The following is a 25036-nucleotide window of genomic DNA, read 5'->3' as shown; positions in this document are numbered from 1 at the left end:
CTCCTGCTGCTCTTTGGTGTGATTTGATGAAAATTGCTTTACATCTCTTTGGTTCGGTTTTCCTACCTGTGAAATAGGAAATTATAATGAGATCTGAGCTTTGCTAACAAAAGAAGTGGATCAGAATGTGCAGGGAAGTGCTGGGGAGCAGCACCACCACCCAGTCCAGCAGGAGGGTGATTGCAGCTGTGGAAGGTGCTCCAGTCTGGAAAATATTCCCTTTTATTTTTTTTTTAAGGTGAATTTTATCTCTCCCATTGTGCTTTCTCTGTTGGACAGGCTTCAAAGAAGAGAGCTGTCATTTCTGTGAGGTTTAAAAAGATTAACAACATCCATATTCATTGTAGGAAATGAGATCCTTACCAAGGGCTGAACTCTAAATTCTGACTGTGCCTCTTCCCACTCTGGCTCTTCATTGTGCATTTTTAACTAAAATTCTGAACTCTCTCTAAATTTAATGTCTATATTCTCAAAGAGGCTTTGCTTGGGTCTGAAACCCCTCCCCAGAGTGGCAGGTTTGATGTCTCCAGCAGGATTTGGTGGTGTCTGCAGCAGCTTTGGGGTGAGAGCATGGCCATGGAAGCCAAACCCCCTGCCCCAGTCAACACAGAGGCACCACATCCCTGCTGTCCCCAGGCCCTGGAAATGGAATTACCTTTCTCCAGGAGCCGTTTCATACACATCAGAATCTTCTCTGATTCTCCCTCGGTGAATTTGAACACAGAGAAAAATTCAGCTTTTTTTTTTTTTTAGTTATAAGAGGTGATCCATTGACTGTCTTTTTTTTTTTTTCATTTCTTTCGCAAGCAACAGCTAAATTCAGCTCTTTTTGGGTGAAAAAGAAGCGTGTGAGAAGATGGCATATGGCTGCTTGCCTGAAAACTAGGCCTGGTGTTTACTGAAAGAAATTGTAATGTGTTGTTGGCATTCATTGTAACTCAGCTTAACTGGGAGCCTGCCAGAACCCAATCAAAATGTGTTCACAGTATATCCGAAATACGGCACAATTGCCAACTTTGTAGTAGCAAGATGTAACAACCTGTTTGACAAAGGAACCTGAAGTTTTCCCAACATGCAAAGTAAACTCCTAGCAGGTTGTTTTCAGCCTAGTTAGCACCCCTTTAAAAAGATATTTTTGTAATAGAAGTGGAATGGCATAAAGAGGGTCCTTACAAGACCATTTCAATAACATTTAAAAGTTTGGTTGGGCATTTATAGCTGCAAAAAGGGAGGGAGAAAATGCCTTTACTTATCCCCTGATGAGCTCCACCACTGGATTGCTTGTTCAAATATGGGTGATCATTTCATTTTGGAGCCAGTGGAACTTACAGAACGGCCTCCTCTTGACTCTAGAAGGGGAGGTGGAGGTAGCTGAGCACCTTTTGAAGGTGTTTAATCATAAAACTGATGAAAAGAACATCCATTGAGATACCATCTGTTATCAGTCAGGTCTCCAAGGATTTTTTTCCTTCAATCCTTCAAAAAGAAACTTGTTTTGACCTTTTGTCTTCCCATCTGTAGAGCCAAATCTCTTTGATTTCAGTTCAGACTCGGTGTATTTACCAACCTGACCTTGCTGAGACAGACTTGCCCAGGGAAAATGGAAATAGGAATTTCTTTCATGTCTCTGTCTCACATTCCTGTCCCTGGGCTGAAAAGTGCCCAGCAGGACACTTCCACCTCTCTTGGCTCCTCACTGGCTCCAGGTCTCCAGAACTGACCCAACCATCAGTCATGGTCTGGAGGAATTTTTTCTCATCATCTCTTTGCAGTCAGTAACTTCACTTTGAAATGTGACCGCTGTTCTCATATTTTTCATCCCCTGGTGATTTTTTTTTTCCCTTCAGTCCACTGAAAAGCCGTAACTGTGAGTCCCTAAAAGGTTATGCAGTATTTGCAGTATTCTCAAGGTGCTATCCAAGGTTATGACAGAGGAAGATGGTGAATGGATTATGAGATGGAATATGAAATTTCCTTAACTGTTTACATCTTTCTTCAACCAGCAACCTGCCAAAATTGCAAGGAATGTAGTTTCTTTACAGTCAGGTGTTAAGTCAACAGCACATCAGGTTCCTAGAGTGGAAAAACATAGAGAGGGATCAGTTCTGGAAGATGTAAATACACGACCAAAAATCATCTTTACTGAGCAAATTGGCACTCATGTGTACCAGGGAGTACCAGGGGAGACATTAATTCCTGTAGGGGATTTTTCAGCATGGAGAAGGCTCTAAGTGAGGTATAAATTTTCTGTGGGATGTCCTTCCAGAGACATGAATTTCGATCTGTGAAATTGGATGGGACCATCTCCAAAGCTTTGGCCAGCGTGGGCTCAGCCCAGCTCTGCTCAGTGTGCTCTGGCCAGGCTCCAGCAGATCACTTGAGTTTGATTTGAATCGTGAATATTCCTGTGAAATCAATTGGAGGATTAGCATTTTACAGAGAAGTGAGGCAGGCACTTAAGTTCTTGGTTGAATCAAGGCCACACTCTCACAAATCATTGCTGCAGTGATTCCTGTATTAAATAATGGCTGGTACCAAGGACAGGACCCTCCACAATCCCACCAAAATTCATTAAAAAAAAATAAAAACTTCAGATATGTTTGTGTCCAGTAGTCTTTTCCCTGGGAGGGGAGATCTTTGGGTGGGAACTTTAGTTCCAGTTATGATTTCCACGGATTCCAGTTATCTGACAAACACTGAATGGGAGATAAATCTAATTAAACTTCTACTTTAAAGAAAATGTGCTTGGTTTGGAGAGCTGTGCAGGCTGGCAGCTGTTTCAGTTATGAAATTAAACAATCACAGAATATGTCAAGTTGGAAGGTAACCATCAGGATCAGCTTCTGGTCCTGCACAGGACCATCCCCAAAAATCCCACCCTGTGCCTGAGAGCATTGTCCAAGGGCTTCTTGAGACACATCTCAAAAATATTCCCTGTAACTGTCAAGGGTTTAACTTGAAAAGTAGGAACTGCTGAGAGGTAGTGAATAATGATGGCTCAAGAGTGAGGTAGACACAGAAAATACAAAGTTTTGTACAAAAACATAGGAAAATGACAGAATGAAGAGCAGAATATCTTGGCTGATCAAGCCTAGGATTTCTGGTGGCAGACATGGAGATAGTAGAGTGGTTAGGCTTGAAGTCCTGATTTTCAATTAAATTTTATATTAGTATATGAATTCTGCATTCGAAACTTGGTTAGCAGGATTATAACAATACAATCTTAGAGAAAAATTAAAAATAATAAGATAATCATCATCATCAACATTTATTTGCTGTATGAATTTCCATATGTGCATCGCTTTAGGTAGTTCTTTTAAATTTTGAATTCAAATTAGTATGGCACTAAGATAGACTTTAAAGAAAGTTCTAATGAGCAAAACTGCAAGAAAACAATGTGCAAATTTATTAACTTCACCATTTCTAGTAAAGCTATTCACATAACCATCAGTTCTGGATTCTCACAGCAGCACTGGGAAGTGAGGACACAAATCAAGGTAGGACCATCAGGGTCTGACCTCTGCACTCCACTAATTGTGAGGATTTTTGCCCAAAGCAGGAGGAATCAGAACAGCAAGGAGCCTCTCTGACCCTCACTGTGAAGTGCAATATAACTCTGACTTGGGAAATAATACAGATCCTGAAGCCCTCTAGAGGAAATACTAATTTTTCATTCTGTCCCTGAAAATGACTAAAGTAAGTCAAGGACATTCAAGTTTTGTAAATGACTTTTAGCATTTTTGCAAGTACCTGATTTTTTTTTTTTTCCTTTAAGTTAGACTCTACAAATTGCTCACAGGGAGCAAACAACATGGTTAGATGTGTGTTAAAGGTCGTAATTTGAATTTTTCAAGTCCCACTGATATATTTTTAGGGAAAAGAAACACTGAGTAGTATTGTTGATTCATCTACGTTATCAAGTTGCTTAAACTACATTTGAGAATGTCAACTTGTTATTGACAAAAGGACAGTAAAGGAGAAGTCAAAATTCAATCTTAAACAGCTGCTGTGTTTAAGATAAAATTGACAACTTTTTGCTTCTGAAGTTCTTTAAATTCTTAATTACAGAGGCCATGAGCTAGGGAGGGATTTGATGGTAGATATGCCTTATCTAAAGTAGATCTCTTCAAAGCTTTTAAAAGAGAGAATCTTAATATATGTAAAATATATGAAATATCTGAATTAATTTTCAAATTGAAGGTAATCAATAGTTCGTGCTCACTTCAGGGAAATAATGCACTTAACCTTTAATTTTTAAAAGAGACCAATTAAGGCTATGCTATGTGATTAATGCAGCCTGAAATGATTTCACAGAAGTGAAAAGTGAATCCATTTCCATAACTCTTCCTCTGTGCTGGTTTTGCACTGTGGGCTGTGGTTGGGAGTGCTTTGAGCTGGGGTTGGGGTTGTTTGTAGGGTGGGGTGTTTGTCTGCCAGATCCACAGTGAAAACCTGCACAATTCCAGCAGAAACTGGAGCCAGGAGTGAAATCCTCTTGTGCCCTGAAGCCATCCCTGCCCGGAGCTGGAGCCAGGCTGGAAGTGCCACCTCCACCTGCCCAGTCCCCTGAGCCCAGGTGTCCCCTGGCCAGACTGGAGCCCAAACTGCTGCTCAGTGCTCCCAAAACCCTTTCAGCGCTCCTGAAATCCTCTCAGCGCTGGGGTAAAGCCTTTTTGGGGCTAAAACAGATGTCCTAAAAAGAGGGGCCAGACAGAATTAAGAGAATAAAAAGCAGGTATATTTATTGAAGGGTCATCAGATGCATTTCAGGTTAAAACCCTCCAGGGCTGCACCCAAAAATGAACCACAGGTCACAGGTTTTCATACTTTTATAAATTTGGGCCATTTGCATATTGGAGGTTAATATTCCAATTGCAGCTTCAGGTAATGAAGTAATTTACCCCAAGTTTGCTGCCCCCAACTCACTTTTGTTTCCATCTCTCAGCCCTGAGGCAGTGAGGGGTCCTTATCCCCAGCCCTGGAGAGGAATTGTTGTGTCTGCCCAAAGTGGGGAAGCAGCAGCTCACACTGTGTGTGGAGCTTAGAGCTACACACTAAAGAACTGCAGGCTTACAAATAGATGAAAAATACAAAAGCTAAACTCCTAAGGCATCAGGAGCAGCTGGGATTGTGCTGTGGAGGAGCCCAGCTCATCCAGAGCTGATCTGGATGCAGCCCCTCCACTCCTCAGCACCGTGGGATGGAACAACTGGTTGTAAATGGCAACACTTCATAAATTATAGCCGTCATAACCCTCACGGAAGAACTTTTCAAGTTGTTTTTTTTTTCTTTTTTTCAAGTTTTATTTTTGCTCTTCCTAATATTTAAATGTTGGATAGAAAAGCCTCTTGGATCCTGGATGCACTGAGTGTTTCCATATGTGCTGAGAGTGATTGAAGCAGCCAGATTTACATTTTAATTTACCAAGTAGTGTTCCAGGAAGGAGAAATTGCAGCAATAGGTGGCACAATGCATTTTAATGCAGAAATCAGTAATATCCTAATTTCTGAGGATGAGGTTTTCTTTGTTTCATGTGACATTTCTAAAAGTTCAGGAAAACGGCAACTTTGGAAAAAATAATCACACAACTATTTCGAGAAAAAGTGTTTCATAAATATGAAAGTCATGCATCTGATCTTTTTGGGCCATCTCAGTCATGATTTTCCTGTTTTTTTTTCTCATCACAACTCTTTTATACAGGAGAATGTACCTTGTACTCTCACCTTTCCCGGTAACTCATTGTTTCTGTGTTACACTTTGCTTGATCCTGTTAGAGAAAACCACTTGCTCAGTGAGCTTAAGGAGCCAGCTCACCTCTCCTGTCCTTCATGTTCTGTCCTCTGGCTTATATAAAAACTAAAACAGAGAAGAATTTCTTTTTTTTTTTTTTTTTTTTTTTTTTTTTTTTTTTTTTTTTTTTTTTTTTAGGCTTTACTGGAAATGGCTGTGAGGCAAGTGCAAAAGAAGCCATGGGGAATGTCCCCAGAAACATTATTTAATATTGTGCTACTTTTGCTGACACATAATTGATTTACCCTGGTAAATAGAGTATTTTTACAGTTCTTGCATTTACCTTTTCACCAGCAGGTCTATTTAGAGTGTTTATGGACAGCACTTACACTGACATGTTACTGTGGGTTATCTCTTACTCCTTTTCTGATGACTTGAAAGAAAACCTTTAACTATTTATCTGTGCAGAGCATAAAAATAACTAGGAATTGTAGATGGGAACTTTTCAGTTCTTCCAGCCTGGTGCCTCCTTGTCAGAGAGATGGAAATTCAAGCCCTAGGCTGGCCCTATTTCCTTTTTTGCATGCTGCCATGCCAAAGATTTAATAATCTTAGGCATTTTAAAAAGTCTTTTTTCGAACATATGAATGAGTGACATCCTATGAAATATTTAGTAATCGCTTGATTTTTTTACTCTTTTTTTGGTACTAAATTATTGCTTTGGTGGATGTATTTTTCTTATACATTGAGTTGTAATCATATTTTATTTGTGGACTTTAGGCTATGTAGTTCTTTAGATATTATAAGATTCTTGCTTGTTTCATGTTACTTCACAGAACTATTTAATCTTGGATAAACTTCATCCAGATCAAATAGCAAAACATTTAGAATTCAGAATTAAAACACAAAATAATAGTGATTTAGATGTAGTAATATCTTTCATCATGTAGTTGAAGCCGGAGACTTAATCTATCTTAATCTGGCACTGCATGAAAAGTGGTAGTGAATAAAAATTTCTAGCTCTCATTTTGTTCAATAACAACCATAATAAATTTGTCTGGTATCAACATGGAGCAGAAACATGGGATAAAAATGGGGAAATGTAAGGAAAGGGAAAAGCTTCTTCGGGAGGATTTACAGTCTGAGTCTTCCTTCTGGGATTTCTTTCTATTTGCCTGCTTTTGTTAGTTTTTTTGTATAGTTTGTATTGATAAAAATATGGATTCCTAGTTTGGGAATTGCCTTAATTGACAATTCCTGCCAACGACCTGACTTTTAACTGAGCTCCCCACTGATTGCTAGAGCTAATTTCTCCAAACTGCTTTAGGAAAGAGCCTCATTTAAGATCATTCAGATTTACAGAGTCAACAGGATGGCATAAACAAGAGCTGCAGTGCTGTGAGTGGCATCTTTGGGAAAAAAGGAATGGGAGAGATGTGGGTGAAACCCCAGATCGACTGATCTGCAGCCTTTGCTGAGTGGTAACCAGCAGAAGCCATCACCAGAGCTTCTGAATATCCCTGGGAAAAGATCAGATGTCCCCCCTGTTGTTTATTTCTTGCAGCAATCTGATTTTTGGCACCTCTGTGAAGAACTGTGTGAGGAATAGCTGAGGCCACCTTCTACCTTGGGAATTTGCATCTTGCAGGTGTCTAAACTCTGACTCATGAATTAGGTCATGGACTCGTAGCTGCTGAAGAAATTGGGTTGAGCAGAAATCTGATTTGTTTGGGCTTTTCACTCCAAACGCCTACACTGGATTTGGCTGTTCTTTTGATATCTGGGATTTTTAGTAAAACATGTCAGTGAAGTCGAAACAAGAATTAATGTATTTTGGCACTGAAACATCTGTAGCATTTTTGTCTGATTCTCCTCTGTCAGCTCTTTATCCTCTTCAGCTTTGCAAGTGTTAGCAGGGGGAGGATGTGACCCAGGGATTCTGCCTGCCCCACACAAGTTTGGTTGGTTGGGAACATTCTGCAGCTGTAGATGTGGCTCAGGAAATTTCAGGTTTTTTAGATGTATTCTGGCTGGGAAGTCACTGTTCTGAGGCATCTGTGACACTGGGGGTTTGATATGGTGATGAACTGAATTTAATGTGCAGCCCCGTTGCAAAGTGATCAGAGATACTTTTAGGGCAGGACTCATTTCACAGAACTTTAAATGTCTGTCTTGCTATTACATGAGTTTTGTCAGACAAGTTACTTCCTCTCTATTGATTAGCTCAGGCAGGTTTGTTATCTCACTCTTCAGTAATTTTTTTGTTCACTTTTAAGACAGGGACAAATGAGGCACATCCCTGTAGAACTTGTACAAGGACTTCTTTGGCGTGAGGATTTTGTTTGATTTTGTGTGACACCAAAGTAGTTTTTTGAAGGTCAATCTGTGATTAAGACTTTCCTGTGCAGACTACAAGGTGGATAAATCCTCAGAAGCGTGGAGGAAGGAGCTTTCAGTTATATTTATTTGTTCTTGTGCTTTTGCTTTTGAGATAAGTGCTTGTAGATGAGACATGGTTAAAGCTGCTCCTTCCTTATTAGACTTGTTAACCTTTCTAAAGTGAAAACTGTCTGGAATAAACTCACCTCCGTGTGCTCAGGCTCTAGTGAGGGAAATACTGATTCCCTAATGTCTTTCTTTCTGCCTAAGAATTCTTCCTTTTTCCTGGTGGTTTTGGGGTTTTTGTTTGGTTTTTTTTTACAGTGAGAGGTTTTTGCCCCCTGCAATCTTTGGCAGCAAGTTAATGGTTACTGGAAAAACATGTCTGGGAACTAGAGAACTGGAAAAGCCTCCTCTGCCCCTGCCCTCCATCCTGGGCAGAGGAGAACACAACCTTTGGCACTTGCTGCAAAAAGGAGGAATTTGAACCGTGATCACATCAATTCTCCACTTCTAGGCTACAAAATCTCTCAGCTATAAAAGGTGGATGTTGTTTCTTCTCAGTGCTCTTACTGATCCCAGAGATGTTTGTTGCCACCTAAATTATTCTGACACAGAGATCTTTGCTCTTTTGTGATTGCACAAAGAGATTTAGGAGTTTTATTGTGCTGGTTCTGCATTTTGGTTTGTTTGGTTTGAGAACAAATCATGAATATTCTTCCATATAGATTCAAAAGGCCAGAAATATCCTGTGTTGTCTTATTAGTTAGCTCTTAAAGTGTTTTTTTTAAATTTTGATGTGTATTCCAGGGTGTCTGTGCTGGAACCAGCACTTCTGTCAGGACAGTCTCCCAACAAACCCTGTCCCAAAAAAATAAAGCAGTGTTCACATAGTCCAGTGCAGGAAATAGAAGCACTTGCCTTGCACTGCACCAAAGCATTTCTCTTTTAAAATAAATGTAACAAATTCAGGGTCCCAGCGCCCTCAGCTCAGACACTCTGGGATGTGGAATAATTTCCTCAGCTAAATGGGAGGTCTGAACCTGGAGACTTTGGAGGCTTGTGAGCACTTCCAGGTCATCCCTCAGCTGTGCTGCTGCAGGAGTGACTGGGGGCTGTGGTTATATCTTCATCAAAGAGAAAATTAATGAGGCTATGGAAAGACGTAGGTTTTCATTAGCACATGGAGCTAATTGCGATGCTTCTGGGTTTTGTCACTTTCATAGGAAGTCCCTCACTAACAGCATCAGTGACATATCTTGAGGTTAAATTGTTGGGAAATGCGGCAGCAAGGAGCACACACTTGGGCCTGAAAATGTGATGCATTCTCTCTGCATGACACATCTCCTCCAGAAACCTCTTTGTCGTCAGGTCTAGTTCCAGCAAGCTTCCTGAAAATGCTGTTTATCACTTCTGTGGTAATCCCACAGCTCCACAACCCCTGTCAAATGTTGAGGACAAAGTTAGAATGGCTTCAGTTCCTATTATTCATTCATAGGTAATGAAGGCAGAGCTATATTAAGTCATTTACTTCATATATATGAATGTCAGTTTAAGGGTGATGGCATATCATTACATCAAATTTTATTAGTTCAGCAGTTTGTTCATTTGCTATTAATATTGCTTGACACATCCCCTTACAGAACCTTCTCAGCTGCTGTGAAGTCTTAAAATATTGATAATTTGAGCCCAGCTTTTGTCTTGATAATGCAGTTATCTTGGAAAATTTCTGCTGGAAAGGTCTTGGACCTGTAGGCACTCAGATTATGGGAAAGCCCCTTGCTTTAGCTGTACTAAAAATAAGATAATGAAGTTACAGTGGTAAAGTAACATTCCCTCTGTTTTTGCTTATGGAATAGAATCTGGGAGGCTGGTCTGTGTCTCAGACATGCCCTGTGGTGAGGGAACAGTGAGGTTTGTCCTAATTTGGAGAAGGACCCTTTGGAGGGGAACAAAAGGGTGCTTAGGAACTCACCATGGATTTTTCTATTCCCTGAGGAGTTTGTTCCTTTGTGAGTGGGATCTGTGAGTGAAGCTCTGACCTGTTCCAGGGCGAGAAGAGGAGCAAGGTTGGAAGTTTCCAGCTCGTGCTCTCCCAAATCTGCCTCCCTGCTGGTTACAGAGGAGGCAGAGCTGACAAGCTCTTATTTTTCACACACAGAAAATAAAAGAATAGAGGCAGCGTGGAAGGAGAAAAAATGGGATACGGGGAAATGGAAGCTGGGGGTAAATGATGGGAGTTGAAAATATACAAATAGATTTTAGGAGCTTTTTAGGGAAAAGATCCCCAGAGTTTTGTGCTAAGAGCGGGAGAGGGTTCTTGTGGCTGGCACTGTTGAGCCAAGGACAGCTGCAGGATAAGGATGGGGAGGATGAGGAGCAGGGAGCCCTCAGAGTGAAGGACCAGAAATGCAGAATTGCTCCAGTTGTCAAGAGTCCAGCTGCAGAGGGCTTGGACAGGGCAGATCCTGGAGCTCCTGTGCATCCTGGGCACTCTCAGGAAGGAAGATTGGAGCAAGGGAAGTGCCCCATGAGCTGCTCAACCTTGAGCAGTGGCCTGACACCATTGGAAGAGTTTATGCCCAGTGCATTTCCACCCACCTTGCAGCTTGGAATGGAAGCCAACATTTTTGGTGTCAGTTGGTGCCTGGGAAGCATTAATTCAGAGTGCTCATCCCGCCCCAGTTCCTGTTCATGCAGATGAGGATCTGTAAATTCGAGCAGCACAAGTCTGCCTGTATTTGCATCTAAAACATCCATCTGTATCCCTGTGAATATCGGAGTGACGCAGAGGAAACTCAGCCGGGAAGCAACATTTAAACACATTCTACTTGCACAGTCAAGCATTCAAAGGTCAGATAAAGCCAGAATTGAGAGATTCTTTTCTTTTTTTTTTTTTTCAGAGAAATTGGAATGTTTTTTTTTCTTTCTCTGTGTTCGTGAATTTCTGTTGTATCTTGCCATTTTAAATGCACTTTTTGGTGAAATTCCGTAACCTAGATACTATATTTCTCTAGGTCAGGCTGGTGACATGTAGGCTTAAAGATGCCAAACACTGCAATCCTTAGATTTCAAATCTGCTCTGAAGTTTAGGAAAGTTGAGGCCTGAAATACTCCAAGCTTGGTGTTTTACATTGTTTTCAAACACGTTCCATCTCTCTCTTTCTGAATTGTGGTGGTATGAAGATCCTTTTCTCTTGATGCTCTAAATAGTTTTGATTTTTTCTCCTGAAGAGCTTAAGAGCAAATATCTGGTATCTGAGACTCAGCTCAGTGTGAACATGGCCCCGAGGATTATGCCTTTTCTTTATTTGGACTGAATAATTCTTAAAAAGCTTGTGAATATCACTGGCAAAAATACCCACCTGATGATTTTCCTTGTTGCAAGTTACATAAGAATTGGAAAGGTTCCACTGTGCTTGAGCCCAGGGTAATAAATCAAAAGGGTTTTGATCAAGAACACAGCTGAATTGATGTGTGCATTCAATAAAATTGCATTTAGGAAAAGGCATGAATTCTCGCCAGTCTCCAGCCAACCAGTCAATTCCTTCCAGATCTTTCTAGCTAGCTGCTAAATATTGCTTTATATGGAAAATATCCCTTGTTCTTTAAAAAAACCCACCAAACGCAATTTTCTTTGCTTTCTGTAAAAATTGTATCTGGGCTGAGACTGTGGACGCTGTTAAATGCTGGATATATTTAAGCAGATCTGCGTATTTAAACTGAAGGTTGTGACAGGAGCAGAAGTTTGTGCTGCTTTTGCAATTAACCAGAGAATTTCCAGCATAATAGTGAGAGATTTTATATTTCCTATGAGTGAAGAGCTGATTTTCTGGACTTGCGAGTCTCGAAACAGCAGCACAACAATATTTGAAAATTGATATTTGCCCCTATTTCACTTGAATCTGTTGATTTTTTACAAGTCACGATTCTGCAAGAGCAGAGATAGTGTTGTTTTACATATTTTATTAGTCAAATGAGGCACATTGGTAGGTTATTAATTTGTCTTGGCAGGCCAACGTGTAATTCTTCTGAACAAACAAATCATGCCATCAACTTTCAGCTTTTCTCCTTTGGATCCAGGTCGCACAGACACTTCCACCTCAGATTTTTTATTGTGCATAAGCCTTTGTGCAACTGGGACTTAAGTGTTGTGCTGCGTTCTTTTAATTTCTAAATATGGTTTTAATCAGGAAAAACACTGAATACTTTGTCAATACTTGTCAGAGGTTTTACCAGTGGGCTCTCGCAGCAGTGCTGAAGCCAGGAGTGGTCAATGCATTCCCACCAAGCAGATTTCCTTCTTTTTCACCCTAAAACCTAAAAGCAAAACTGCATTTTCCTACCAGAGGGGCTGGTTTTGCATCCCCTCCTCTGTCAGGGAGTGCTCCTGTGGGAGCTGCTGTGTCTGTGCCAGGCAGAGCTGGCAGGGACCTGCCCTGCCCTTCCTTTTCACAGCCAGGGTTTGCTGCTCCAGCTGCATTTTCCCCAGGGAATTCTCATGGAGCAGCAACATGACCATCGTTTGGGCAGGAATTTTTTTAGGAGAAATTGTGGGAAATAGAAAAAGCAGAAAGCTTTCATAGCAGTGCAGATGCAAGCCTAAAATCGAAAGGATACAAGAATGAGGACATAAAAGAATGAGGACATAAAAGAATAAGGCAATGGCTTTTTGTGATGTGTAGAGTTACTCAGCAAGTAGAAAAATGTGTTAAGCAAAATAATAGAGAAGTTTAATAATGAGGTTCTGTTAGAAGAGTATAAAAAGTTCCTGAGTAACAAGAAATATGAAAAAAGCACCTGTTGTTAGATATAAGGTATATGTAGTTTTAATGATTGATTTGTGCGGATGTCTGTAAGCTCTTAACAATTTGCTATCTGATTAGAAAACTTTTGAAAAGCCCTGTAATAAAGAGAAAAACATAAACATTTTGGCTGCTGTTGGCAAGATGTGAGCTGTTACCATCTTTCAATTGTCTCACCCTGTGCTGAGGCTGATGTTGCAATAAAGCTCAAGGAATCTCTCCCAGCATAATCTGTCCTGTTATTTAGAAATATTAAGATCCAACTAGAGATTACAAAACCACAGTTTTCAGTAAGTTGCAAGAATCCATTAAAATGCAGGAAAAAAAAGGAGAAGCAAACAAATGCATGTGAATTATGGAGAGACCTAGAAAAATGGGAAATTACAGATTTTGAACTCAGGAAAATTCCTTCTGGGATGGATCACATTCAACAGTTATTGCTCCTGCAGTTCTCCTGTGAGAGCTGCCCTGGCTGCACCATTCCTGCATAAGAGGCAACAACTTGGGCTTTCCCTTCATTCATTTTATAGTAATTTTTTTCAATAATGGTCATGTTTTCAATATCTATCCAAGGGCAGAGGGGAAGGCACAGATGTTTACATAACATGGCAACAATCTTTGTACTTTTAATGGAAACCAAACCTGCCTTTTGTTGACACTGATGGGAAGATTCATTTTAATCTCAGTGAGCCTTATTGCCCACAATATGTGGCGTCTCTCTTTTGTAATGTTTGCTCTGAAGTACTACCTAAATCTGATTTAGAGATATTTTTAAGGTTTTGCTTTGTTTTTCTGTTTCAATTACTCTTTTTTCCCAATTATGCATTTCTAAAAATAAATGTTTTTAAGCTCACTGGCTTTTCTTTTCCTGCCCTTTCTCCCTAACAATTTTCTATTTTCTATCTTATTTTTTTCGGATGTTTCCTTGACTTTAACTTCAGATGCTCTGCAAAATCACAGTTTGCAGTCAATATATCTGAGTTGCTTCGTTTTCTTTCCTCTGCTCTATGAATATAGAATTTTTAAGGCTGGAAAAGACCTTTGAGATCATGGAATCCAACCACACAAAAGGAAAATGTCAGAATTTTCGAGTGGATGTGGTTTATGGGATGTTTCTTCTGATTTCCCTCTATAAGGCCACTTCCTGAGCACAGGGGTTTATACAGCTTTTAATGCAATGTTCAGCCAGGGCTGCTTCCCAGCTGACTCAGTCAGCACTTGGGCTGATGGATAACTCCTTTTTTCTTGGATTGTCCTCTCAAATAACACTGACATATTAGCAAATGCCTTCAACCTTCATTGATTTTCTATTAAGGTGAGTTAACTCCTTGAGCCCAGCTGGATTGGAAAAATAAAAATTCTCCAACCCCAACCATCATTTTCTCATCATGGCAGTTAAGCTTTGACTTTAAAGTAAAATACCCATGTTTAAACAATTTTTCTTCAATCATTTTATTGCACTCTGAAGGAGTTGTTGGTGAGTTACAAAATGTGCACAAATAAAATAAGAATGTGCAGCAAGAGAACTGCAAATTTCTGTGTTTTTGTTTGCCTGTCACTGATGCTATGTATCTTGGGAATAGTGGGTTAATTTTATTTACCTGCATCTAAGCAGAGCTAAGGCCCCTTTTTTCTCTGTAGTTATGAATCTGGACTGCTTTCATATTTATTTGTAAACAGAAATGATGTTGGGGGAAAATGCATAAAGAGTCCTAATGAGACCTGAGTGGCTTGAGGAAATAAATTTTTCATTTGGTTTGGGTGAGTCAACATGAGCTCGTTCTGTACCCTTTCTAATTTCATCTCGGATATTTTAATGTGAAAACAATTGGAGCCCTGACAATAAAGATGTTCCTGATGCTGAATTCCTGCTTTGGAATGTTTCACATTTCAGTAGCTGGCTCCCAGAGAGACAGAAAAGCAGAGAGCAATGGGAAAATCTCTCTTATTTTGTGTGTATTTATTAAGTGCTGTCATTCTCTGAGACAGCCTGGCCCTTTAATGATATATTTCTATATTCTCTTGTCAACTGCCACACTGTTTGCACCAGTAAGTAAATGCCTTGTAAAGGTGCCCTGGGGAGCTATTACAGAGCAGCACAAATAATACAAATTTGATTTTTTGCTCTGCTGTCATACATTCTCCCTGGCACAAAGGCAGGTTTAATACATCTGACTGCACACTTCTCACAGCATGGCACATTCACTCGGGTTTTCCTAAATCTCTCTTAATGCTACAGTGCTTGTCGTGGCCACTGATTCTAAATTTTTTAATTAATTTGCTTTCTTTGAAAATAATTTGAGACATAGTAGCGGTTTCTTGACTTTTTCTGAGTTTTAGGGCAATGTCCCTGGAAGCAAATCTGAGAGATGTGAAATTTTTGCTCTAAAATGGTTTTAAGAATTGCTCTTCAGCAAGCGGGAACAGAAACGTGCAAGAGCTTGGAGTTTAAAATGTTAAATAATAAACAGAGAATTTGCAGTTCTCAGCCAATGGAACTGAACTATACTTATGCAAAACCATTCATGGGATCATTAAAAATAATGAACAGATGTAGAGAAGTTGTTTCCTATTAGCAGGCCATTCTAGAATAGAGAAAAGGTTTAGGTATTAGCTACAGACTGCTGATTTGAGCTTTAAAAATCCCCCAAACTACCTCATACTTGTGAATTACACCATAAAATACTACATTTTTATCACTTTACTAGCTTTGTGTGGGACATAGGTGTAAGTGAATATAAAGCTGTACACTTTACTTGGTAAATGAGCTTTTATCTGTGACATAACTTAGGACTATGAGTTTACAGAGTAAACAACAGGATCTGGTTGAAAGAAGAGTTAATTAAATGAAACTGCAGCTGTACCTCCCTGTATTTAGGGACTGAGGATGAACACATTGGTGTATTTCATTCCATCCTCGTGTCATCACAGTCCTTTTTGTCCCAGCTGAATTGTGTTAATTGGGATGTTAGTGGTGACACCCAGCACACCCTGACAAGATGTCAGAACTCTTTTTCTCAGATGCTCTGCAGACTTGATGTCAATTTGATAGCGGCTGTGTGCAGAAATCACGTTTTTTGGTTCTGTCATAAATGCCCAAGTTGGTTATTTCTGTGGTGTCTGAATCTCTGTAATTTTATGCATCTTGGATTTACTTGTTTCATGGCACGGCAAATCACTGAGAATCAGTGTTTTACTTTACTTGTTAGGTGAGATTACTGAAGGTGCATTTTGTAGGTCTCTAGGAAGTCAGGTGCACACCAGGTTTCTGTTGAATCTGACAGCCCTGGAGTGACCTCTGAGAATCCTCATGTGGCTTTCAGTAGTAGATCCCTGTTCAACTCATTGTTCTGCCTGGAAATTCAAGGCATGTATGAAACAGATCTGGAGGAAGAGAAAATCTTTCTGTGTCATTAATCAGTTTCTTCTCTGGTCTGAGAAACAAAAAAAAAAACCCTATTATTCTCATCCTATCAGGCTTTGGGGTGAAATGGAACAAGTCTTTGTGCATGGGTAAAATTGTATTCTTAGTTGGAGGTGTTGACCAAAATCATTTTTGTGTTGTTTGGATTCAGAAATCTGGGTAAGCTGGGGTGAGAATTGGCAGTGGGTGTAGCAGAGTTATTGTGGGTGGTTACTGAGCCTGAAAAACTCTTCCTGATCAGGGACAGCCAAACTCTCTGACCTTGAAGGGTCCTGCAAGAGTTACAGGAAGAATTTGTTCCTAATCATAAGATAAACTTATATTTAGGTCTCTGTGACATCACAAGAAAAAGGTTTTTTTATAATGTCACTCTCTGTGCTGCTTTGTCCTTCCCTCGTCTCTCTGAAGGCTTAGAATCACTATTAAAATGTTTGAGGATGTTGAAAATAACATCAGTAATATAAACTTCTCTCTTTAGCAGCATGTGCTGTATTATGTGAGTTAAATCATAATTTTCATTGCACGTTTTCCATAATAGCTCCAAACAAGCTATTATGTTTAAACAAGGTAATTTCTTGCCTTCCCAAGAAATTTCTGTATTTATGAGCTACAGAACTATTTCCTTGGGTTTTTCTTCGTTCTCTGAATCTGTGCTGTTGGCTTTCCTAACCAGGCCTCGATGATTGCCTCCAACAATACATCAAAAACTTTGAGAGGGAGAAGATCAATGGGGAGCAGCTGCTGCACATCACTCACCAGGAGCTGGAGGAGCTGGGAGTGACTCGCATTGGCCACCAGGAGCTGATCCTGGAAGCAGTTGATCTGCTCTGTGCGTTGGTAAGTGATTCCTCGCATCACTCACTTTGATCAGCCGCATTTATAAATTTACAAACCAAACCAAAAATAATGAAGAGGTTCCTCTGAGGCCACACGCTCAAACAGGCACGATGGCTCTGCTTCAATAAAGGACAGACATGTCCTGGCTTCTCTCAGCTGCACAGAAACTATATTTATCTATTTAATGATTATGTGTGATGGCCTTTGATTGCTTTTCCTCTGACTTTCTTGGTCCTGTGTTCAAATGCTCTTGACTATCACTCCTGGCATCCATATGGTTCTGTAATTATGTGCCATATGCCCTCGTATTTCACTGACATTTGCCACACTGCACTGAACCAAGCAGACCTGAGTGGTTTAACCACGCCAGCATTCAAAGGGATGGTACTACACAGCCAGAAGGTAATGCTAATTAGACTGGAAGATTGTTTAAAATGAGCTTTAAGATGAGACTGGAGTGGTAAATTTGACTTCATCTAAACTATAGACAAGTGTGTTGACTAAAGGTTGGGTTTGGTTTTTTTTAGAAATCTGCAAGCATTTGGAAAGCCATGATTTGTTCACATTAATAATTACTAGGTTACTAATTCAGTTAACCTCTTAATGAAGTATTTAATACAAAAAAATTTTTTTTGTCTGCTACTTTGTTCCTACCAGCCAATAAAATGTGATGCATTAAATTAATTCTAAAGACAAAATAACTTCTGTTCATGTAGCTGGACAGGTGAAAGAATATTGAAAATACTAAAACCCAAGATAGCAAAATTACATAGGTAAATTGATCTCATAGGCACATGACAATCATAATATTTTACTTCTATATCAAGAATTCTGTGTTTGAATATCTGAGTTATCCTGTAGGAATTTGATAAAGAGAAATTGTTTCCAAGAGGGAAACTGGCACTTAGAGGTAAGATAGAAAACAAATGAGGTAAAATGCACTTGGTCTGGGAGAGCAAAAAATAAATTAAGTACTTCTTATTATTAATCTTCTTCTTTCCTATACCTCGAATGACAAAATACCCTCAGTGTGCCTTGAGATCTGCCCCTCCAAATGAAACAACTTTGTCAGAGAAGAGAAATGCTTTAGGGGCAGGTGTGTGTTGCAGAACCCAACAGCTCAGGGCCTTCTGGAAACATCTGGACCCAGATTCCGGATTTTTTCCCTGGAAACCTCGTGTTCCATCCCAGAGGAGCCAGCACAGCCCCAGAGTCACGCTGTGCCTGGACACTCCTCAGGAACAGCAGCCCACAGAAGTTTCCTCTGGAAGAACATCTCCCTTCAGTCAAGTGTGTCCCTGAGGGGGACCCTGCTGACTCTTTTGTTATGATTTTTTTTTTCTTTTTTTAAAATTTTTTAACCATAGAAAATGTACTTCTTGCTGATGGTCAACAGTGCGGCTCTCGCGCTGCTGTCTCATGACCTTACTTTTCCTTTTGAAGCAGGATGGGAGTCTTCCAGCTCCTGGTATCATTTATTTTGCCTCCTGCCTTTCAGCTCTTTCCTTTCCTTTCTCACACTGACTCTAAAATGCCTTTTTCTTTTATTTTTCCCTGTTTCTAAATGTTTCTCCTCCTGTTCCATGTGCTTTCCGCTGAGCGCGTCTGCTGCCTGCAGCTCTGCTCCTGGGGGTATCCTGCTTCTGACATTTCTCCTTGGCTCTCCCTACATCATCTTCCTCAATACCTGCAGGGTCACTGAAAAGTTTTACTAGACTCAGTAAAACATCTATTTTAAATCTGTACTCATTTATTAGGGTTTGGAGCCATGTAATAGAAAAGCTTTATTAAAAGATCTCGCTTTAGTTGTTTAAAATAATGGCAATAATTGAATGAGAGGAGAGCTGATGCTGCCTTTATGAGCTGAAATAAATTTCTAAAATATTACAATTGTATTCTTATTCAGTGCTAACTCTTGAAAAATTAATAGATTTTTGCTCTGACATCTGACTTCTGTTTTTCTGTGTCCAGAAAAAATTGTGATTTGGAATTGCCCACTGATATGGATTTTTAGAACAGCTAGTCTAAAAAAAACAGAGGAAATATTTTAAATGGAGTTTTTAAAGGGACTGTAGAGTATCTCTGTTTTGTTTATGCCACTAAACAGGAGTTAACATATAGGAAGTTATTGAAATCAGAATGTCTTAAGTAATGCATAATTTAGCCTCTGATTCCTTGAATTGCATTACAAACAAATTTCATACAGTTTATGGTCAGGTAAAACAGAGCCCCAGGCAGTCAGGAATCAATGCTTTAATGCACTCTCTGTGTGTTGGAAGTAGGGGCAGGGTGCAGAGCACAAGCTCTGTTTGCAGATTCATAAACACATGTACCTTGATTTTATTTTCAACACTTTTTATGGAGAAAAAAAAAAAAAAAAAAAAAAAAAAAAGGCGGGGAAGCACTGATTCTAATAGTGGGGTCTTGAAATCCCACCTGTGGAGAGGGAGGTGCCATCAGCAGTTTGCTCTGTCCATCCTGGTGTGTTCCCAGTCCTGAACACCCACGATGGGTCTGGATGTGTGTTGGGATAGCTCTGCTCCTGTCCCTATCCACATCCATGCCCTGCTTTTGCCCTGCCTGTCAGCCCTGGCTGGACCATGTCAATGAACATTGATTTTTTTTTTTTTTTTTCCCCGTGCATGGATTCCTGGATTGATTTCTGGTTGGCAGTGGGCAGTGTCCAAGTTCCATGACCCATTTCTCCCAGGCAGCATCAGCAGGATCCACAGTCCATCCCAGCAGAGTGGGTTGTGCCACTTTGGGAACAGGAGCAGCTCCAGGGGCTGGAGAGATCTCCCAGGAAAGCTCAGGGGTGATCAGGGGTCTTCAGAAATACCTGAAAAGCAGCACTGCTGCTCTAGGAAACCCGGGGAAATTTGACTGTCTGAGCTCCAGGCCTTTGGACACACTGGAATGTGCCTTTCCTAAGGGTTTGAAGGCCACTGGCTTTTGTGGGATGGGTAGTGGGGTTTTGGTGGGGTTACACCAAGAATGGTGCCTTGGCTGCTGCTCCAAGCAGTGGAGAACCACCCCCTGAACCAAATGCTGACCTGTAAACAGGGTTCAAAGTGCAAGAAGAGACTAAAACTAAAGGAGGAAAGTCCTGGATTTTATTCCCATTCCCAAACCAGCTATTAGCCAGATTCCAAATGCAAATTATTAAAGGCAGCGAGGGTTTGATGTTGTGCATCAGCCCTTGACATGATTTTTATATCCACTTCTCTTTTGAAAGCAAGCTGAATTTAGATAGGAAATTCATATGAGAATCCTGGCTTCAGAAGATTCCATGCTGAAAGATGACTTGTGGTGGAAAAGAAAAAAAAATATAAGAAATGTGAAAAGGGAAGATTGAGAATATTCAATACTCCCATGCAATTTGGTGATATAGAAGTGTATGTATTTTACCTGAAAGTTAAATAATTTCAAATGTTAAAATAACCTCTTTTATGAAAGGTTAAAGCCAGAGTGCAAAAGGTGAGAGGAACTTTCTCTGTAGGAAAGAAAGTACAGGCTCTATCTTGGGCTTGCTGAAGGGGAAATTTGTGTGCTATGAAATGCAAAGTCACAGGTGAGCTTCACTTTCAGCTTCAGTTCTTTGACCATTCTGGAAAGACATTTTTGAATCGCGCTTTAATTATGAAGAAAATTGGGAATGATGGCTGTGGGGAAAAAAATCCAGTTTGGAATATCAAAGTCCTTTCTTGCTAGGGTGGTCAGAAACCGCTCTGCAATTATTTATTTGAAGTGACCTAAATAATGTTTAAGGACTAAAAATTGTAAGCCACTTGGATTTGGACTGTAATTTTATTAAAGTTGAAATATCAATTGGGATATCTATTGGAGGACTTGTAGCAGAGAGGCTGAATCTGCAGAAGTAGCAGGGTCTGGAGAAAAGAGCTTTTTGATAGAGAGTAAAGTATGCTGGAAGAAAAAGGAATATTTTTGAGGTCAACGTGGGTTGCTATTCAAATCTGCCAGTAAATTTAATTTAATTAGGACAGTATTGGAGTCAGTATATTGTTAAATCCTGCACGAATTAAAATATAAACAGTCTAGTGGGAAGAAAGACTGATAATGAAAGGATGAAAAATGAATGGGAAATGAAAAGAATGCTCCAATAGAGATTGTATCTCAAGTAATTAAAAGTACTGTTAATTCACAGGCATTCAACTTGTGAAATAAGGCCTTGTGCTGTGGAGAAATTTCAAGGAGAAATAGAGATTAGAAACTTTGTTTGCAGTTTCTGCAAAGGCACAATCCAGGCAGGGTGGGTTTTCCACTAGAAGGCACAATAAAATCACCCATGGTCAACATGGTTACAGCAACTGCAGGAATTTAATTTAAATTTAGTTTAATTTATATTTAGTTGGGTTTTGTTGGTTTGGGTTTTTTTTTTAATAATGTATGGGACACAGCTACCAAACAAATTCTTTTTTCCTCTATAATTTTTCTGACATATTTCTTTATTAGGCATCTCCCCAAGAAAATTACAACAGCAATAGTAATTAGTTGGTCAGGTGGAGAGAAGTTTGCAGTGATTTATTTTGAAGCACACCTTGGTGAAGGTGAAGTCTTTCAGAACTGCCTCTGTACCTACTGATAACATTGCTCTTCTAAATTAAAATCATTCAAGTTTTTCCTCAATTAATACTATTTTAATGGCCACACCTACAATGATCTCTCTTGAGATCCTTTTAGTTATAATTCTGTTAATGCACTTTCGATTTGTCAATTTTACAAGTATATTAGGAAGTTTTTTTTCTTATTCTCCTGATTTGTAAACAAGCTTCACTCTTTACAAGTAATTCTATGTGTCAAATACTTCTTCTTTTCCACCCATATTTCAGGGGTTACTCAAAGGTAATTATTCTAGACTAAAATCTTCATTTTATATATATATTGATGCTTGAGTAGATGGAAATGAATCTCATTTCTTTGGAAGGGAATGCCATCCCTCTTGCTGAGAGATGATGAAATATTCCATCTCCTCAGTGGAATGAGGAACCTGGCACATGCATTATTTTTGTCTCCACTAACATGTGTGCATCCAGAGAGCTTTATTAATTTCAACTGGAACAGAAGTTCAGCTTTTGGCAGTCCAGTGCTATTTATTATGCTGTGCCAAAACACTGAATTAATACCATTGAATTGAGTGGGTTAATTATTGCACATATTAGAACATGTGTATCATCTTTTGATTAGTCTAATTAGCAGCTTCATTCTTTCTTAGCCTTTCAAATCGTGCAACTTGGAAAAATAACTGACTTTAAGGATTGTCTGGGTTTGGGGTTGTTCTGGTTTTATTCTTTTAAAAGTCTGTTGACTTTTGAAAGAAAACTTGGTGTTTTCAGATTTCTCTTAGGATGAGGGTATTGAAGGAAGATAATTAAGTTTGTACAAAAAATTCAGAGTTGCCTAAAGTCCTGGGATTTTACAGGTGTGTGCAGGACTCTCTTGTCTTACTGGGGAGAGGTAAAAAATTCATGGTTTTGCCAAGGTGTGTTGGAAAAGTTTGGGTGTAGTTACACATTTGAGTGTTGAGTAACCACCAAAATTAAATTCTTTGTAAAATCACCATGCTAAAGGCAGTTCTGGGAGTTTATTTAGGCAAAGAACAAAGTAAAGGGAAGTTTTTCTTGATGTCTTCTCAGTGTTTTCCTCAAGGACCACTTATTCCACACCAGTTGCTCCACAGTAACATACAGCAGGAATATTTTGGGAGCTGCAGCAGCAGCAGCCGTGGTGCAGCAAGCAAAATTTCCAGAGGCACCCAAGCACAGGGTTGTTACAAAAGGAATTTAGGACAAAAGTGACTTTTGGATTCGTGTTTGTGTGTTAAAAATATTAGAAACTTAGGCTTGGACTCTCTAGAGAACTTTATCCTCTCTGAATTTACCATTCCTGTAGGGAAGCCGTGGCCATATGACCTGTGATGAAGGCACAGATCCCTCTGGTTATGGGATGTGTGTATATCCTGTAGCCAGACACAGACTGGAAATGGTCCTATTCAGGTATCCCAATGAGAATTCCACCCCTTGCCACAACACAAGGTCCTTAAGTGGAAATATGAGAGAGGAGGTTGCCTGCATTTAATTCACATTTCAGCTCCTGCATGCAGTCCAAAAGGGAATTTCAGCAGAGCAGCTGAAATCTGGGAGACCACATCTAATTCTTGCCCACAAAAGATGTTATTGGGTTATGAAGATTCAGATGAATTACTTCAGGCTATTTCTGTATTCTTCCTACTTATGGTTTTGTTTATGTTAAAAAAATACCCAGAAAAAATAAAAATTCGCTGTGTTGACTGCTGCTAATTCTTTGAATTTATGCACAGCATTTGCCTCTGAAGCAAGACAATGTTAACACGCAAATGAGAGGAAAGAGACTTCTGTTTTTCCTGTCTTCTGACATAGTTGAGAGATTTCCTCTTGTCACACAGTAATTCTTTTCACAAAATAGGGAGAAACATGTTCTATTCAAAGTGTTAAACCTGCTCCAAAGCTTGTAATTTTCTTCTGAAAATGCATCTGTTTGAGCACCAGTGAGAATGAGGATCCTAATCCATGGCAGGCTTGGCTGGTGAATAGACTCCTACAGGAGCTCCTGCATGCTTCTGAGAAATAAATGTACTTATTTCCATTTAGAAATTTACAAAAGAATCCTTTTATAATAATCCATTACTGTATTTCATGTTGGTTCTCTGTCTGGGTAAGCTCAGTGGTATCCTGAACATTTCATTCTTTTTCATGCTGTGAGTTCCTGTCACTCACTGGCAGAGAACAGCCCCCCATAAAAATTGCAATTAAAATGTATTGCTACTTATTAGGCCAAAGCAGGAGAAGAAATTTATGTAAATGAATAGGTAGGTAATGAGCTGGGGTTAAAAACCATGTGTGTCCAACACTGTAGGGCAGTGTGTTAGGGCTGAAATTCAACTAGTGTTGTAATAAAATATAATATTTTATTATATTATAATATATCGTTATTATCTATAACATGTTGGAATAAACTATAATATTGTACTGTATTATAGTTTCTGTATATTCTTCCATCCCTGGTTTAGAGGACATTAATGGAACATTCATTTCTGACATAATTTTGGAGCTGGAAGTCAGGAATCGTGTTTGCAATTTCATCCCTTCTGGGTGTCTGGGTGTCTGGTCTCTCTTTCTGACTGCTGGTAGTGATCCCAGTCACTGCTGGGGATAAAGGAAAGGACATTTTCTCTGACCAGGGGTAAAACAAAAACCTTTATGTCAGCACCCTCTTCCATTTCATGGTGTTTCTGCTGACGCCAGCTGCCCCAGCATGGCGTGGTGCAGTGTTTTGGGACTGGGTTTTGCTCCTTTTGCTTTGATTTCTCTGGGCTTCACAGGCATCCTTTCCTGCACAATAATCCAGTCTGCCAATACCTGTGGAGAGGAATGCCAACTTTAATGTTTTAACCTTAATTTTAGCCTAAATTGCTCTGTGTAACCCTTCTATGTCCCCAACCTCAGACTAGTCAAGATTTGGAGACTTGATTTGTCTGCAGCAACATGGAGATCCCCTGTGGTCTCCTCAGGATGCTCACCCAGCCTTTGTGGAACAATAAGAATTGACATATCCAATTAATTTATATGAATTATTGCTTTTCTAGAATCTCAGTGTGAAGTGTAGAGAACAGCCTTGCAGTGACACATGAACAAATTGTGCAGCAGAGCATTCACATTTTCTTTTCTATCATTTTGTTTCTACACTAAAGGAATTAGAAAGAAGGATGCTTGCAATATTTTCATCCTGTGTCATCTCTTACTCATGATAAAATGTGTTGCTGGATTTCTACATTTCTTTTAATCAAATACATGCAAGTCTTACC

General features: G+C 39.6%; 1 protein-coding gene across 1 annotated transcript in view; it reads left to right on the top strand.

Annotated features, from left to right (window-relative positions):
- The window catches only part of LOC136374146 (connector enhancer of kinase suppressor of ras 2-like), a 176990-nt gene that overhangs the window by 48599 nt on the left and 103355 nt on the right, over positions 1-25036 (top strand). Inside the window, exon 3 of the mRNA XM_066339365.1 lies at positions 17012-17175. Within this exon, the coding sequence (XP_066195462.1) occupies positions 17012-17175 (164 nt within the window). The remainder of the gene's footprint in view (positions 1-17011; positions 17176-25036) is intronic.

Source organism: Sylvia atricapilla, chromosome Z (genome assembly GCF_009819655.1).
Source record: "Sylvia atricapilla isolate bSylAtr1 chromosome Z, bSylAtr1.pri, whole genome shotgun sequence".
Lineage (NCBI taxonomy): Eukaryota > Metazoa > Chordata > Aves > Passeriformes > Sylviidae > Sylvia > Sylvia atricapilla.
Note: the sequence above shows the minus strand (reverse complement) of the source record. Positions and strands in the feature narration are given on the sequence as shown.